General features: G+C 35.8%; 2 protein-coding genes across 2 annotated transcripts; both read right to left on the bottom strand.

The window, feature by feature from the left end:
- Nucleotides 1-9,816: 9,816 nt before the first annotated feature.
- LOC111201725 lies at nucleotides 9,817-11,294 on the bottom strand. The gene has a single exon (XM_048747985.1). It carries the CDS (start codon nucleotides 10,706-10,708, stop codon nucleotides 9,908-9,910), a length of 801 nt encoding a protein of 266 aa, XP_048603942.1. The 5' UTR covers nucleotides 10,709-11,294; the 3' UTR covers nucleotides 9,817-9,907.
- Nucleotides 11,295-11,691: 397 nt separating this feature from the next.
- Nucleotides 11,692-15,800, bottom strand: LOC111201724 (probable nucleolar protein 5-1). Its single transcript, XM_048749233.1, has 8 exons — nucleotides 15,695-15,800; nucleotides 14,904-15,376; nucleotides 13,920-13,961; nucleotides 13,671-13,850; nucleotides 13,428-13,592; nucleotides 13,150-13,350; nucleotides 12,244-12,876; nucleotides 11,692-12,156 (listed from the first exon to the last, which is right to left on the bottom strand). The coding sequence occupies exons 1-8, from the start codon at nucleotides 15,798-15,800 to the stop codon at nucleotides 11,845-11,847; spliced, it is 2,112 nt and encodes a 703-aa protein (XP_048605190.1). The 3' UTR covers nucleotides 11,692-11,844.
- Between the last annotated feature and the right edge of the window lie 3,147 nt (nucleotides 15,801-18,947).

Below are 18,947 nucleotides of genomic sequence, written 5' to 3'. Positions count from 1 at the left end.
ATTTTAGGAAAAAAAATCCTGTAAGAAGAGAAATGAGAGATGGGAGATGCAGATGGTGCCTTAATCTCTCACGTGTAATAAGGAGATACATTTATATATATGCGCACACGTTTAGGCTAGGGAAAAATAGTGATTCGGTATTTATTTTATATAATATTAATTAAACCAAAATCGGTTAAGAGAACCAGTCATTACATATTAGATGACTTCGGATATTACCTCGGGTTTCGGATATACTCGATCAGGTTCGCTTATCCAAACTTGTTCAATACAAAACATGTTCGGATATTTTGCTACTTTGGTTCGGATTCGGGTTCGGATTTTTCGTGTCGGGTTCGGATTTTTTGGGTATCAGATAAAATGTTGGAACTATTTTTTGAACATTATGAATGCGGTATTCATATGTCAAAAATGAAGTTTTATTTGAATGAGAAACGGAGGTCTAATGTGTGTGATTTAAGAATCTTGTATAAAGTAGCAAATACATACATTAGATATTTGATCTTGGATTTGACTTTTGAGTTGTTAGTTGGACTTCATGTTCATTAACTTAAATCAAATATATGTTGATCTATTATATTAATAAAATATAAAAAAAAATTCATTTTAAAGTATATTATTTAGTTTGAATTGGTCAAACAAAAAATAATTTTACTCTTTAATTTCTTGGTCAAAATGTGGAATAAATTCACATAATAATTGACAAGAATTAAAGACTCCATTAGTGCACCATGGAGGTTTCATTTTTTGTGTTGAAAAATGAAACTTGTGCTTCTCATGATTTTTCTATAAAAGGGTTTGCTAGCATTATAGAAAATACACACATTCATACAATCAAGAAACATTTCTCCCACTCAGAATAGTTATGCTAGTATTTTTTTTTATTTTGACTCTGAGAGTACATCACAGAAATAGGGTCGATAGATTCTTTTTTTCGGTGATGGTAAACAGAAACAATGCTGCAGTTGTATCCTGGGAATCTGAGCGCCATGAAACCGTCACACTACGGGGCATTTAAAAATTTAAGGAAAAAGATTAAATATCTCGACTCTGCAATTCTTCTTTATTTTTATATTTCGGTATTGAAATTTTAATTTATGTTCTTACTATGCTTTTGCACTAACAATACTGATATTTGTTAAAAAAATTTGTTTTTTAAGAACAGGTTAAAAGATGCTCGAGTCCGATCTGCTAGATTACTTTTAAATAATTTTTCTGCCACTTGAGACAATCGGTTATTAGTATTAATCGTGTTCAGTCAATAGTAGTGATCGATCTTGTTTTCAGCACTAATGATACTAACATTGGCTTAAGTTTTATGAAACTAGTCAACAGGTGCTGATCGTGGATTCTAGCAATCGAACGGGAAAGTAAATAGCAGGTTGTGGTGTTTGATTATTGATTATATTAAATTGCAAAAATTAATTATTTTTAAAAAAAAAAATCCTATCAGTTTTGATCAGTTTCAATATGTTTTTTTTAAAACAAAAAAGAAAAGAAAACTGATGTTGATTTTATATCAAACCGTTACAAATTGCAAAGGAAAAGGGTTTATTGCTTTTGGTCAAAAATATATTTATAACTATTGGTACTTAATTAGTCAAACAATATGTTGAATAAAACGTTTTCCTGGATTAGTTATTGTGGAGTTATTGTTTAAACATTATTAGTCATATGTTTGGTATTGAGTAGTATATTAATCTGGGTTTGGTTTCTAGTGAACAAACTCATATTTCAATATAGCTAAACCAAAGTGATTAATAAAATCTCGATCTATAAGAGATCGAAAGGTATATATATGGAAATGGATTTAGTGAGTCGACGCCCCAAATTTAGTTTGGGAGAGGTCCGCCACATATAAATCATTTGCCATAGAAAATAAAATGTTTGTTGATACTGATCAAAACATTTATATTTCGTCAATGCTTAAATGCAATTTGTAAAAGAATTGACCATGAAAAAAAAATGAAAATTCTAAAACCAATATGACTGAAACTGACATGTGTTTTGTAGTTTCTAAAGTCAATATGGTTGAGAATAATCATATAAAATTGTGTGGTTTTGATGGCAAAAATAATATCTTGTAATGATATGTATATTTGCTAAAAAAGTGTTTGGAAAAGATCCAAAACATACAAGTTGGATTTATTAATCAACTTGAGAGAACTATGAAAATAGTTATATGTAAAATGTGAATTTCTAAGAATGAAACACATTTTTCAAGAAAATTGTAATAATTTTCGAAATTGCTTTTTATTCATTTAATTCTAAAAGAGTTGTAGATTAACTTTCTAAACTCTTAAGAGATGTTAAATGTAATTATGCATGTTTTTTAGTTATCTCAAGAAATGTCGGGGAAGCTTTGCTTACCATATAAAGTCATTGGCAAGAGGCCAAATGAACTTAGTGATAGTTATCACAATATTTTTTTTTTAGAAAACAAGTGTTATACACTGAGTTTTGTGTATAATGGTTAATTGTATCTTGAAAAACAGATGACAAAAATCATTAGACAATTGATCTCGACTAATCTCAAGAGATTATGTCCACTATGATGACAACCTAGGATCCTTTTATTAAAGGTGTGTTATGAGATCATATTGTATATCATCAAAAGGAATGGGTAGCCTGTGAATTAAGATGAGGTTTGGCGGTAACTCTACCTAACTGACTGGAGATCCCAAGAAATAGGTTCAAGGAGACAACTAAGTCAAACTAAGAATGTCCTAAAGCACTGTAAGACTTCGGTCTATACTCAGTTCCTATGATGATTAAACAGTGTTACATGTAAGGATTATAGGATAAGCATTTGCTTTTAATGATTTGTGTCCATAGCTTTGAGATATGAATGGAGTAATACATGATACTCCTCTAAACAAAGCTAATAGCAAATCACCTTGTGAGTGTGAAATGGGGCCGTTTCTAGGAGAATGAAGGAAAGGCTATATTCTCCAAGTTCACTCATGATTACCAGAACTGTTCACGGCCAAAATGAACACAATAGAGAACCTAGTTCTGTGAGAGAATGAAGTTGTGTTGTAGCTATTGTCTAGGTTTACACCAAAGCCCGGGAGGTTCAAGACATCATGGCCACCTCCTGGCCGAGTAAATCCGATAGCTATTAAGAATGACTGGTTCAAGGCTGAAAAATTGCTACCAACTCATCATGCAGTGGATTTTTTCGTTTGTACTCTCAAAAGTCCTAAGGTCGAGTCTTGTCTAGGAAGTCAAGTCTGCCGAGTCGTCTAGTGTCTAGAGTCATTTCTATTCATGTGGGAGATTGTTGGAACTATTTTTTGAACATTATGAATAAGGTATTCATATGTCAAAAATGAAGTTTTATTTGAATGAGAAATGGAGGTCTAATGTGTGTGATTTAAGAATCTTATATAAAGTAGCAAATACATACATTAGATATTTGATCTTGGATTTGGGTTTTGAGTTGTTAGTTGGACTTCATGTTCATTAACTTAAATCAAATATATGTTGATCTTTTATATTAATAAAATATAAAAAAGAAATTCATTTTAAAGTATATTATTTAGTTTGAATTGGTCAAACAAAAAATAATTTTACTCTTTAGTTTCTTGGTCAAAATGTGGAATAAATTCACATAATAATTGACAAGAATTAAAGACTCCATTAGTGCACCATGGAGGTTTCATTTTATGTGTTGAAAAATGAAACTTGTGCTTCTCATGATTTTTCTATAAAAGGGCTTGATAGCATTATAGAAAATACACACATTCATACAATCAAGAAACATTTCTCCCACTCAGAATAGTTATGCTAGTATTTTTTTTATTTTGAGTCTGAGAGTACATCACAGAAATAAGGTCGATAGATTCTGTTTTTCGGTGATGGTAAACAGAAACAATGCTGCAGTTGTATCCTGGGAATCCGAGCGCCATGAAACCGTAACACTATGGGGCGTTTAAAGATTTAAGGAAAGAGATTAACTATCTCGACTCTGCAATTCTTCTTTATTTTTATATTTCGGTATTGAAATTTTAATTTATGTTCTTATTATTCTTTACAAATATCAGTTGTGCTATGGTAGTAAAATAAAGTTACTACGGAAAATGCCCAGCCCTAATCGATTAGTTTATAATATTTGAGTAATGTAATGTTAGTTGAGCTTGCATTTAACAATCATACGAAAATTGTAACACAAAACCTATATGCCGACTGCCGACTAATACAGCTAAACTCGATTGTAAGTTTTAAGAATCCCATGAATATATATATTTGATGTGAGTGTTTCACATTTAAGTTTATTTAACAATATATTATATATTATTTGTGAATATAACTTCTCAGGGTACTCAACGTTAAGCTTGTTCATTTGTCCACATTAACAACATGAATATTGTATATCGGACGTCTTGACTCATGCACACAATTTTCAACATATATGAAGAGGGATACGTACGAATCCAAAGACAGAATACACCTTAGGATCTGAATCTCAGGGCGAAAGTAGCCAATGAGTATATAGCCAATAAACATACGAGTGTTCGTTAAATTGTTAATTTATTTATTTTGAAATTTATTAAATCATTAGATTAGTGTGTAATTAACTCATAGCTGTCATCAGGACGAAGTCAGTTTACAAACATTTTTTTTTATCAAACAAGTCAGTTTACAAACTACTGGGGCATGTGCACCCGTAACAATATTAATATAATTTTTTGAAAGAAAACATGAAAACTCTGTTAATCACATGGTAAAAGTCAGTTTGTGCATCCTTAATAACACAAATTCAGTTATTTCTTGTGTTCTTTTTATTATAATAATAATGCTTCTAGTAAAATATATAATTCCAGATTTGCTCCTGGCTGTCATAACCATAGAAGGACTTATCGTAGTTCTACCATTTATTGTTTTATCAACTGTATATGTTCAAAAACAAACACACAAGTTATAGAAATATGAATCTCTTTATCATAAGAGAGGTTACAGATCTTCTCGTTTCTTTGGCCTTTTTTAAGATGGATCATTTAACCAAAGAAATAAAATAATAGACGGATCAATGATCCCAATTATTGAGTCATTATAGACTGTCAAAGAAAAATAATATAACCAACCCAAGATTCAATCTACGTGAGGATAACATACAACTGTCTTAATCTAATCATACAAAGCTCCAAAGTCTGTGTCGTCCACGTTGTAGAAATTGTATACAGAAAAATCTTTGTGAAAATTATCGGTGTTTCGTTAATAGTTTGGCTTATGATTCCAAATATATACAGTTGTCAAATATTTAACGTGCAAATTAGTGCCAAGCAAGAAAGATATACCATCACGGCATCACGCACAAAAAAAAAATTAAGGATAATATTAGCATCTTATATACATACAGCCGATGAGAATAAAATCACGTAGTTTAGAATTTAGATAAGTGTATAGCGATAATGTTCTCTCACAAACAAATTGTTTTCATTATCAACTATCAAGCACGGTTATCACACACATGAACTGGCTTTTCGGATATCGGAAGGTCGAATATGTGAAATTTTTATCAGGAAAATACATGTGAGGTGCAAATAAACTAGGGCCAGATTCACATAATATGTATTGCAGTTCTTTTGGATTTAAAGATCATGTACAAATGTATCATCTACATCCAAATATACTATCATCATTTTCTTGATTTTTTCTATTCACGACGACACGATATTGTTTTTCTGTAGTTATATGCTAACAAATAATTTCTGAATTGTCGAGGAAAAACAAAAGGTCATGAATCCTTCTACCATGAAATTGACTTACGATGGGAACTCAGTCATGAAACATTTTGTGTAGTCGGGTTGATGGTGTGTCACTTAGTCCATGCAGGACCTTGACCCCTCAGTTAAAACCCGATATACAAAGCTTTACGGATGCTATCTATAACATTGGTCGAAGGTTTAAGCCAGCTGATATTAAACTTGATTCTAGTTATGGGTGCTAACCCAATCACCCAAAATCAATGAAGTTAGACGGTAGTCAAGCATTCCCATAGAAATAGGCGAATAATTCGGGGTATAAAAATACCAAAACATTAACAAATTATTTATTTATTTGTTATACATCATATATTTATATTGCATATTTAAAGTTTTTTGTGTTTAATTAAAAAGTTATTTTTAAAAAATATTTAAAACTTTTATTCAAAAAAAAAAATATATATTTAAAACTAGAAATACTAAAAGCAAAATTGGAGAACAACAATTATTCATACTCTATTTTGATATCATTTGATTTAATCAATTTTGACCAATATAGATCCATTTAAACTAGGGGTGGTCACTTCGGGTATTTTATCGGTTCGGTTCGGTTTGGTTAATTTGATTCTAGAATTTTCTCAGCAAAAATAAACCATAATTAGTTTGGTTTGGATAGGTTTCGGTTTGGTTTGTATTCGGTTTAGTTTGTGCTTCGGTTTGGTTTAATCGGGTTCCCTTAGTTATAGTTATTTTAAGAGAAATCATGTTTTAAAACATAAACGCATGGTCATAAAATCATCATGTTGGTAACTATGTAAACTAAATCCAATATAAAATTGAAATAAAAACCTTAAAAAACACACAAAATTTTATAAGAACACAATAAAATCAAAGTTAACTAAAGTAAATAGAAAATTTAAAAAAAAAACCTCTTTAATAATGCCTTTTAAAAATAAACTATGTAAATTAAATCCAATATAAAACAGAAAAAAAAAATTAAAAACCATAATAAAGTTTATAAAAACATAATCAAACCAAAATTAACTAAAGTAAATAGAAAACTAAAAAAAAACCAACATCGTTAACAAAGTTAATAGTGGCTTTAGTCTTAGAATTTTAGTATATTGTATTGTATATAGTTAGTATGTTTAATTCAAATAATAATAAAAACACATATTGGTTTCTCGGTTCGGTTTGGTTTAACTCGATTTAGTTCGGATCGATTTCGATCCAGTTGGTTCAGGTTGGAAAAATCTTAAACCAAACTATTTGATAATAGAGTTTCGTTCGGTTTGGATCAGTTTCGGTTTGGTTGGTTCAGTTTGACTCGGTTCAGTTTGGTTCGTTTTTTTCCACCACTAATTTAAATTGTTTTAAATCGATTTGAACAAATCAGACTTAAAAAAATCGTTTTATTTATAATCTATTTTCCGTTTTTAGAACATTAGGTGTTTTGCCCGCACATGTGGGCATAATCTTCTTATAAATATTTATTAGTTTATGTTTTATTAATTTGAAAATAACATAATATGTTATTATCTATGTTTTTAAAAAAATTAATCAAACATCAAATTATTTATATATGACAAAGTTTTCTATTAAAATATATATGCTTATTATGGTTTTTAAATTATAAAAATATAAGTTTTCATTAAAATATCTTTATACGAATATTTTTGCTTGATTACTATTTAATTATAGATACTTTATATCTTAATGTTTTAACTTTTTACAATAGAAAAATATTATTTCAAGATAACAACATAATATATAAGAATTATTTTATTTTTTAAATCTAATATTATTAATACAAAATTTGTTTTCAATTATATATCTGGAAGATATAAAGATCCTGAAAAGAATTTTCCACAACTCAGAGCTCATCCATATACCAAAGATGCATAATTGACGGGCGGACAGTCTAGCACGCACTGCAAGAAATCAACTTTCGTTTGTAGTTCATATGGATGTAGAGCTACCAGTTTGGTTTACAGAGTCTATATGAGTCTGTTTGTTGCTGACAAAAAAAAATTTATATAAATTTATTAAGGGTATAAACGATATTAACCACTCTAACTTTTAACGTGAGAGTTCGAATGCAAAAAATTACTTTGGAAATAATAGTATAGATCGCCCAAAACTATAGCAAAATAAAAGAGCCCATATTAGCTAAGAGTGAAAAAAGAAACGGTCAATTTGAGAAAGATTGTTGTCACTTTTTGATTGACGGCAGACAACTCTAATTTATTACATAGTTTCTATTTTCTATTTGGTATTTGTTGGATTGTTATTCAAGCAAAAGAGAAAGTTCGATCATGAAGAAAGATATACATCTGGAAAGGTAAACACTACTACACATAACACCAAAAAAATTGACATTTGAGTTTTTTTTTCCTTCATCAGTCATGGATATGTTAGTTGACCAAAAAAAGAGTCAGGGATATGTTAATGTGTCTGAAACTGTGTACAACACAAAAAAGACATGTTCTAGAGAAGCAAGCATCACATCTCCGTAGAAAGTAAAACCATAAGCTCAAGGAAACACACTTGAACTCGATGTATCTGATCACCATCTGGGTGCAAAAAAAAAACCTGCTTCTTGTTGCCTCCCTTTCGCCAAAATCTTCTTTCTTTAGTAATTTACACATATGTACAGGTTTCTTCTTGTTGTAAGTTGATGATCAGATAATTTACACATCTGTACAACTTCCTTCTTGTTGTAAGTAGACATCCTCCTTCTTCTCTTTAACTTTAAACTATAATGGTTTCATCTCACAACTCACTGGCCAGCCCGACTGTTTCCCCTTCATCTCTTTAGCTTCAGAAGTGTCTGCTGGTCCGCGTGTCCTTACTAGAGATAGAATTTTTTTAAAAATATCGGAAAGTTGAGCATTATATGAAACTTGCGCCGTGTAGTTGAGTTAGAGATGCTTACAAGTGACGTTGGTGATGACATTCATGTTTTTCTGAGCAGCAAGTGCTCTTAAGTTGTTCCCTGTACCTAACAGCAACAAGCTCCTCATTAGTTGCTTCTGCTCTTTAGGACTTGGAGTTTTCGCCACAGTTTCTTCGAAAGCACGCAAGTCGTTGTGTGTGAGACAAGGAAGTGAAAGCAAAACCTGACAACGATCAAATACTCTAGAGTCAGCTTTTACAATATACAGCATGCAAAAGGACTTGTGACTTGCGAGTGGTTAATTCTATATAAAAACTGACCTGGCGTGGAGCTGGGTCTCTCCTCTCTCAGAGAGGTAAATAAATATTTCGCGGCATAGATTAACAAGATCAGCACTGTTAACGGCATTTGACACCATGGCTAAGCCTCTGATGACGGCAGAAAACAAATCTTTTGGAAAATATTTATAGTCGACAAAATATCATGGTCGGTCATGCTCACAAGATTCGAAACGCCGTGACAATACCATTGGAAAACCGAGCAAACCATCTTGGTGTAAACTACGGAACCTATTACATTGATGCTCTCTTACATCAATGTTAGATTGAGTCTTATCATTAGCCTCTAGAACAGGCATTTCTCTAGCAGCTTTTTCTTCTTCCACTCTCATGTCCTCTACGTGTTTCTGTTAGTCTGTAGAAAAATATTGCTAGAAAGAACTTAAAATTTTATGGGTTTGTTTTTTTGATAAAAAAAAAACAAGCCGAAGATACTCCCTCCGTTTCATATTAGTTGTCGTTGTAGAGAAAAAATTTCGTTTCAGAATAAGTGTCGTTTTGTGATTTCAATGAAAAATTTATTGATAAGATTTTTTTGTTTATTTTTCTATTGGCTGAAGGTGTATGTGTAATGATGTTTTTATTTTGAAAATGTACAAAACTAAATGTTTTATTAATATGTGTGCATGAACCTAAAACGACAACTAAAATGAAACGGATGGAGTATATGTTAGCTGATTGCTATAGTTTTATGTTAAATCCATTACTCAACGAAATAAAAAAAAATATATAAACAAAAATATCCAGATATAACTAATATTTTGATTGTTCTACAAGAATCCTGTTTGAACAAACAATCAAAGAGACAAAATCTGAGAGAAAAATTAGCTTCCCAAAATGAAAATAGTTTCAACATCGTCATTACATATTTATAAAAAAATAGTACCTAATTAAGGATTATAACAAGAGTTTAAAAATTATAACCATAATAAACCCCACCATGAACATTAAAAGCTGTGAATTGACTAACTTCCTCCACTTTCTATATATCGTTGAGAAATTCTCCAATGTCGATCATGATTCATGACATCGTCTTCACCGTTATTAAGACCAAAACCATCTTCGTTATAGAGTTCATCCCAAAAGCTCTGACCCTCATCACCACCTTCCACGTTGGTAATCGACTGTGTTTGTTCTGTTTCTTGGGGTAAACTCATAATTAGGTTATTCTCTTTCTCTGTCTCCCATAAGCAGTTACCAACATCCTTGTTCACCAAGTAACGAGGTTGACCTGAAGAAGACTCACCACCATAGATTACTTGTGAAGATCCGTCGAGAGGTTTGCTAGTGTTCTGATACATAGTGACGGCTTGTGAGGAGGAGTTAGGGTTTTGACGGGAATCAAAACAACAAACCCTTGAGTTTTCTTGCTTCTCAAGGCAATCCATCAAATCCTTCTTGGTCCTCTTAATAAGATCCTCAATGACATCTAACTGCGAGAGATCATCACAAGAACTGTAAAGATCCGGATCTGTCCACCAAAGCCCTAATTTGGATTCAGGAACACTAATCTTCGGAGGAAGCGTGCCTTTGAAGTAACAATCAACAATCTCGGTGGCAGAGGCGTGACCTGAGAAGGAGGAGGCGACGTTGGCTTTATCTCCCGGAGAGGTAACGAAGACGGCGATGTTTGCACCGGATAAACAGCAGAGCTCGGCGGATTTGGAGAAGAGCGTTTTACGGCGTTTAGAGTAAGCCACCGCTCGTTGTTCTTTGGTTTCACGTTTCTTGATCTCAATCTTTCTCTTTGTTCCTCCTCTCGCCATTGTTGACCTAAAGGAGAAGAGAGAAAGATGATGGATGCGAGAAGTGAACGAAAGAGGGAGAGAGTGAGACGAGAATAGAAACCCTACGCGGATATATATAGGTATCCTGACCACCGACTCGTGTGCCTGGACTCGCCAAAAAAACGGTTACGTGGCGATGATTGATTGGCCGCTATTATAGTCACCAGTCTAAGAACATTTGTTATTGTTAGCTTGATTCGTCTTTTCTATTTACTGTTTGAATATTCATCATGATTGTTGAACTATTGCCATATTTTTGTTGGAAGTATTCGAAATCCGTCAGGGGTGGTATTCAATTTAGAGTTTGAGATAATTTATTTTTTAAGAAATTTTGATGATTTTGTATGATTGGAGATTTAATATGATTTTCATTAAACTATTCTAAAATCTCACATAAAACCATGAAATTTTTATTTTTATTCAATTCTCATGAACTTAATATTTTATCAAACATGATATTTCATAAAGTATTTTAGTTGATATTTAAACACAGTATATTAGTTCGATTATTTCATTGAATTTGATATATCATAAGAAAATATTTTATTAAATTTGATATCTCATAAAGTATTTAAAACCTTCTTCCAACTTAAAATATTTTCAATAGCAGTGAATTTTATAATATTTTATAAAATATCAAATTCAATAAAACTGGATTTTAACTTTTTAAAATTCATTTTTGTATAACATGTCATTTGTCATTTTATTACACTAACCTTATTATTGGAGGGAATACTTAATCTTTTTTTATTTTGAAACAATGTCAGTTTAATATCGCTAATGTGTTTTTCTTTGCTAATTTTCGGGGTGGAAACACCATTAATTTTTCATTATACCATATAATATGGTCCAAACCTGTTCCAATAAAAGAACGTGCTTCAAAAAAGGATCATGAAAGTTTATGGTTAAACCTGGTTTAGACCATTCAGTTAAATCCGTTAACTTGTAATGCAAGATCTGGGAAAATGACCAAGACCCCACACACTATCTTACAAAACGATGAACAGAGTTCATAAAGTTTTAGATCACTAAGTGTGTACCAACTAAATCAAAATCATAACAAAACATTAAACCGTTAATAAAAGTTAAGCAATTCAAAAACTTTAAACCTATCTTCAGGCTTCACTCTTCTTCTTCTTCTTCTCCTTCTTTTCTTTCTTCTTGGCAGGCTCTTCGGTTTCTTCTTCCTCGTGCTTTCTCTTCTTCTTCTTTTTCTCCTTCTTTGCAGGTTCTACAACTTCAGGTTCTACTTCTGTCTTAGCCTTCTTCTTCTTCTTCTTCTTCTTTGAAGATTCCTCAGCTTTGGCTTCTTCTTCCTCCTCTGCTTCAGCCTTCTTCTTCTTCTTTTTATCTTTCTTCTCTTTGACACCATTCTCAGCTGATACGGTAGTTTGCACAAGAAGAGAGTCTGCAGCAGTGTTGTATGTCTGCACAAAACAACAGTTCAAGTAAGAGACAATCAAGCAGACAAAACTAAAGGTTGAAGAAACAAACAAATCAGACAATAATCTGACCTCAGCAGGAGCAATCAAACCTCCAGACCCCATCTTCTTATCCTTATTATAAACTTCAATCTTCGGTTTGCCTTTAGCCGATCCAGCAAGACGTCCAAGATCTTTCCCTTCTAAACTCCTCAACCTTGCCTCAAGCTTCAAACGGTTCTCCACTCCCATAGAGTTATCTCCCGCATCTCCAAGAGCATCGCAACGGATAGAGAGAGCAGCTTTCGCAGCCAGCGACCGCGCGATCCTAGGCTTGTTCTTCCCCCCAGCTTGTCCGACCACAGACGCGTGGAAAATCAAACCGTACTTTGGAGTATTGTGCTTGGTCTTAAGCGCTCTAAACAAAGCCTTCTCAGCTCCAAGAATCTGAACAGTGCTCCCAGGCTGCTTCGCAAGGTTCAACAAACTCCCACCGTGAGAGATAAGACGAGCACCGACGAGCTCACCAACGAGGGCCGTCAGATTCGGCGCGATTGTGTTCATCCTGCTCTTCAAGTAGTCGTAAAGCTGAGCTCTATACTCAGCAAGAGACAGAACCTGGTCGCAGAGTTCACGAATATGAATCAAATCAAGGTCGCTGACTTCAGTTCCCATGGAGATCACAGAAGCTTCTTTAAGCTCAGCTTCAACTTCATCAGCCAATATCTGAGATAGGGCCACAAACACAAAAAAAAAAATTAGTTTCAAGAACTCAAATCTTGAAACAAAAGAGAATGGTTTTAGAAAGTGATTAAATAATATTACTAAGTTACTGTAAAAAAAAACAACAAATCTTTTTTTTTTACTATTAAAAAAATTATGATTTTATTCAGATAAAGAAAAGTGAATTATAATTCCGTATTACAATCATTTATATAAATATATTAAGAATAGAACAAAAAATACTTAAATATTAATTATATTAAAAAAAAAAGACACCTCAGAGAAGTCTAGCTTAGCTGCATTGATCCGGTTCCCCATTAGCTTCACAGACTTGGCGTACAAGATATTGTCACTTATGATCTTGGCGAGCTCGGGAAAGTGCCAGCCGTACCATTCACGAACCCTCATAGCGTAAGTGTTTAGCTCTTTGTCAAGATCATCAAGTAAACCAATCGCTTGGATTATCATTGTATCAACCTAACAAGAAAAGAAAAAACTAAAGCATTAGGAAAAAGAGAGAAACTCAACAGCGTTTCAGACAATAAAAGGCTAACCTTGTCGGAACTGAACTTTAGTTTATATCTAGCAAGACTGTGAGACAGCCCCAAGCTCATCGGAGCCAAGTCTTGCTCTCCCAATCCGGATATAAGTTCGGAGAGCTGGCTTCTCACGCCTCGCAAGAGCTCCATAACAGCGTTGTTGTGGACACAGTCTATTGTCTAGAGGAGGTGAAGCAGAAACGTGAGAAGCAAGTAACAAACAAAGCACAAACGAAAAAAAATAATCTTATTACACACCAGTTTCTCCTTGATGATGTTTCCGAGCTTCGAATCAGCAACGGCTAAGGTTTCGCCTTTGCAGTTAGCTTTTAGAAACTTGCGGAGACCCTTGCTGGGGGTTCCTTCCACTAGTTTGGCTACTGCTTCAAGAGCATCGGACGTGTTGTCAAACTTGTCGAAAGCTTTAAGCTTCACCATCTGTACTTAACAGAGAAACGCTGTAAGAAACCTAAACTGAAGATACAAAGCTAATGAACGTATCCTCACCTTTCGAGCTGACTCGGGAGAGGAGAACACATTGCCCAAATCCTACAAGCACCAAGTTAACATACTTAGAATAAAAACAAAATAAAAATCTCAAGCAGGTGAAGATAGTAACCTCTGTTGGGGAAAGACACACGGCGCAGCGGAAATACTAATGGTCGTGTTCCCCTAACCTTGTGTGAACCTGTGAAGAAAATACTTCGACGATGGCAGAATATAGTATAAGCGGAAACGTAAATGAGACAATCACTTTTTACGTGGAAAACCTCCTCGATGTGAGAGGGAAAAACCACGGGACCGTAGTCCACTCAACAATCCACTATATAAATGTTTGTGAGTACAACCACGTACTCCCTGTTCAACAACCAGAACAGAACAGAGACACTAGCTTCAAAGAGCTATCTCCAACACAAACAACAACAACAAGAGAGCAACACAAAGCTTCAAAACCGGCAGCAACCAAACGACCTCAGATCACAAAGATTCCGGCTTCCAGAAACTAATCCAACCGTACAAATCCAAGATAAACAAGTCGACAATACCTCTGCCAAATTTCAGCTCAATAAGAGAAGATCTCACCGTTGGATTTACCAAACACCCAAGACTGTCCCGCTGAAGAACTGTGACGACCAGCTTCACTAAAACCCAGACAACAGAAGATCCAACCGTTGAAATCTAAATCCCTTCGGTGAATCTCTAACCCACTGACTGAAGAAGCTTCCCACAAAATATCAGCCCGATCAAGTTCCGTTTGATCCTCCAAAACCAGTCTTGAAATAACCTGACGAGTTTTCTCCTCCTTCTCTCTTCTTTCTCTCTTTTGTCTCTCTCTCTAAACTCTATTATTGTGTGTCTACAGTGCAAAGGGTCATGAGAATTATTATTATGTCTCATGACCACTTGGTTCTCTCCATCTAGGAGGGACCCAACAAACTCCCCCTCCGACTAGATGGAAGAAACAGCCATTCCGGCTATATCTCGGCATACCTCAAGCTTCCCCCTCGGTAATGACTTCGTCATCATATCAGCTCCATTATCATCCGTATGAACTTTCTCAAGTTCCACTTCCTTAGAAGCAACCACATCACGTATCCAATGATACCTCCTCTGAATGTGTTTTGACTTCGAATGAAATGTAGAATTCTTCCCGAGACATATAGCGCTTTGACTATCACAAAGCAACACATACTTTTCTTGCTTGAAACCAATCTCTTCACAGAAGTTTTTCATCCACAACAGCTCTTTACAAGCTTCAACTGCAGCAATGAACTCTGCCTCAGTGGTAGATAATGCAACACACTTTTGCAACCTTGACTGCCATGCCACAGCTCCACCCGCAAATGTTACCAAGTAACCCGAAGTAGACTTGCTAGAATCAGCATCTCCAGACATGTCAGAATCAGTGAAACTGACCAGCAAAGGCTTCTTACCTCCGAATGTAATCTTCAAATTAGAAGTCCCTCTGAGATATCTCAAAATCCACTTCACAGCATTCCAATGTTCTCTTCCCGGATTGGAGAGAAACCTGCTGACAACTCCAACGGCGTAGGCTAAATCCGGTCTTGTACAGACCATGGCATACATCAAACTACCCACTGCAGAAGCATACGGAACCTTCGCCATATCTTCCTTCTCCGCATATGTCTTTGGACTTTGTTGACTGCTCAGTCTTAAGTGTGGAGCAAGAGGAGTACTCAACACTTTAGACTTGTCCATGTGAAACCGCTTAAGTACTTTTTCAATGTACTTCTCCTGAGATAAGTGAATCAGCTTCTCACCTCTATCTCGAACAATTCTCATACCAAGAATCTGTTTCGCTGGACCCATATCTTTCATGGCAAAGGACTCACTGAGCTGCTCTTTCAGCTCCTTAATTTTGTCCATGTTCCTGCCCACAATCAACATATCATCGACATACAGCAACAAGATGATAAAATCATCCTCACCAAACACCTTCACAAATACACAATGGTCTGAATCAGTCTCTGCATAACCATGCTCCCCCATAACAGACTTGAACTTCATGTACCACTGCCTTGGTGCTTGCTTCAATCCATAAAGGCTTTTCTTCAAGCGGCAAACCAAATTTTCTTTGCCCTTTTTCACATAGCCTTCTGGTTGTTCCATGTAGATCTCTTCCTCCAAATCACCATGAAGGAAAGCAGTCTTCACGTCCATTTGCTCAACCTCTAGATCAAGGCTCGCTGCCAATCCAAGTACAACCCGAATGGATGACATCTTCACAACAGGAGAAAAGATTTCATCATAATCAATTCCCTTGTTTTGGCTGTAGCCTTTCACAACCAATCTAGCCTTGTGTCGAGGTGGCAAATTGTCATCCTCATGCTTAATTCTGTACACCCACTTATTAAGCAGAGCCTTCTTGCCCTTAGGCAATTCCACCAACTCAAAAGTATGGTTCTCCTCAAAAGAATCCATCTCCTCATCCATGGCTCCAAACCACTTATCCTTGTGTTCATCATCCAAAGCTTCATCATAGCTTTCAGGCTCTCCCCCATCAGTAAGTAATACATACTCACTAGGATCATACCTTGTCGACGGTTTAAGACCTCTCTCGGATCTTCTAACAATAGTAGGTTGGTTCTCAGCAGCTGGTGTCTCACCATGATCGTCACCATGATCACCACTACCATCTTCATGTACGGGAGCATCTGCACTGGGTGTATTATCCTGAACCTCAACCTCAACCTCACCGTCAACCGATGTAGAAGGAGTAGCCTCTATATCGATCAAACCCTCAAAAATCTGAGTTGGCTTTTTGGACTTGTCAATGTCCTTAATCGTTTGATCTTCCATAAACACAACATCTCTGCTCCTTACGAGCTTCCTCTCAACGGGATCATAAAATCTGTACCCGAACTCATCATGACCATAACCGATGAACACACACTGCCGCGACTTCATCTCAAGCTTCGATCTATCAACCTTGGGAATATGAACAAATGCCTTACACCCAAAGACCCTCAAGTGACTGTAAGAAACATCCTTACCAGTCCAAACCCTCTCTGGAACATCACCATCCAATGGAGCACTTGGTGACAAATTCAGCACATGAACCACCGTGTTCAAAGCTTCTGCCCAGAAAGTCATCGATAAGCCTGACTGTGAGATCAAACATCTCATCCTCTCGACAATCGTCCGATTCATCCTTTCAGCCAACCCATTCAACTGTGGAGTATAAGGTGGCGTGAACTGATGCCTTATTCCATGCTCTTTGCAATAAGCATCAAATGGTCCAAGATACTCTCCACCATTATCACTGCGGATACACTTCAGCTTCTTCCCCGTTTGTCTCTCAACCAATGCCACAAAGTGCTTGAAATATCCCAGCACCTGATCCTTCGTCCTCATAGGAAATACCCACGACTTCCTTGAATGATCATCAATAAAAGTCACATAATATGATGCGCCACCAAGAGATCTTGTCTTCATTGGACCACACACATCTGAGTGTACCAAATCCAGTACCTCGGGTTTCCTAGAAGGTGCGGAAGACTTGAAAGATACCCTGTGTTGTTTTCCCGCAAAGCAATGCGAACACTTCTGTAGGTGCAAACCAGAGATTCCTGGAATCACCTCATTCTTAGACAACACAACCATTCCTTTCTCACTCATGTGACCGAGTCTCTTATGCCATAGCTCCATGGCATTATCATTCTCCACCGCATTAACAACATCTTTGGAGACCTTAGCCTGCATCCAATAGAAAGATGAAGACTTCTCACCTCGAGCCACAATCAAAGAACCACGAGAGAGCTTCCATTTACCACCACCGTGCAAACTGAAATAACCCTCATCATCAAGTCTTCCAGTCGATATCAGATTCATCCTAATATCAGGAACATGCTTAACATCCTTAAGCACCAGCCTAGTACCAAGACTAGTCTCCAAGCAAACATCACCAATGCCAGCAACCTGAGCCATCGCATCATTCCCCATCTTCACAGAACCATAATTACCCGTAGTATAGGTAGAAAACAAATCCCGCTGTGATGTAGCATGAGTAGTAGCTCCACTGTCAATCACCCAACTGGTGTCCTGGCATGCGAAATTAATGGCATCACCCTCAAGAAGAATGAGAAACTGATCTTCGGTGAGAGTCACCCGATCCACCTTCTCTTCTTGATTTCCTTGCTGCTTGTTTTTCAACTTCCAGCAATCCTTCTTCATGTGCCCTTTCTTATGGCAGAAGTAGCACTCCATATTAGCAAATCTATTAGACTTGCTCCTGCTCCTGTTCTTGTCTCTCTTGGGATCTCTACTTGTACTTCTCCCCCTTGACTCAGTAACAAAGACATCTGAACGCGAACTGCTAGCATTCGACTGCCTTCTTGCTTCCTCATTAAGAACACTGTTCTTCACTGAATCCATCGAAATAACACCTTCCGACGCGGAGTTACAAAGAGACATCCTGAAAACCTCCCAAGAGTCTGGTAAAGTACCGAGAAGCCACAGACCGTGAATCTCATCATCAAACTTGATGCCCATATCAGACAACTTGTTGAGCAATCCCTGAAACGCATTCAAGTGATCTGTCATCGGAGTCCCCTCCTGATACCTCAGCTCAATCAACTTCTTGATCATGTACATCTTGTTGTTTCCGGTCTTCCTAGCATATAACTGCTCCAGCTTCTTCCACAAAGAACGAGCATCCGTCTCAGTCTCAATATGATGCAACACATTATCATCTACCCACTGCCTTATCAACCCACACACTTGGCGATGCTGCAGCTTCCACTCTTCATCCGTTTTCTTCTCAGGTTTCTGCTCCTCGAAGACTGGAACATGGAATTCTTTAACAAAGAGCAAATCCTCCATCTTGCCCTTCCATAGATGATAGTTAGCACCATTCAAGCTTATCATCCTGCTCATATTTTCCATCTTTCACACAAGAAAATAACAACCCAAAGTTATCAAAAAACAAAGCTCTAAAACCAGAAGCTCTGATACCACTCTGTTGGGGAAAGACACACGGCGCAGCGGAAATACTAATGGTCGTGTTCCCCTAAC

The sequence above is a fragment of the Brassica napus genome, chromosome C2, assembly GCF_020379485.1.
Source record: "Brassica napus cultivar Da-Ae chromosome C2, Da-Ae, whole genome shotgun sequence".
In the NCBI taxonomy this organism is placed as follows: domain Eukaryota; kingdom Viridiplantae; phylum Streptophyta; class Magnoliopsida; order Brassicales; family Brassicaceae; genus Brassica; species Brassica napus.
Note: the sequence above shows the minus strand (reverse complement) of the source record. Positions and strands in the feature narration are given on the sequence as shown.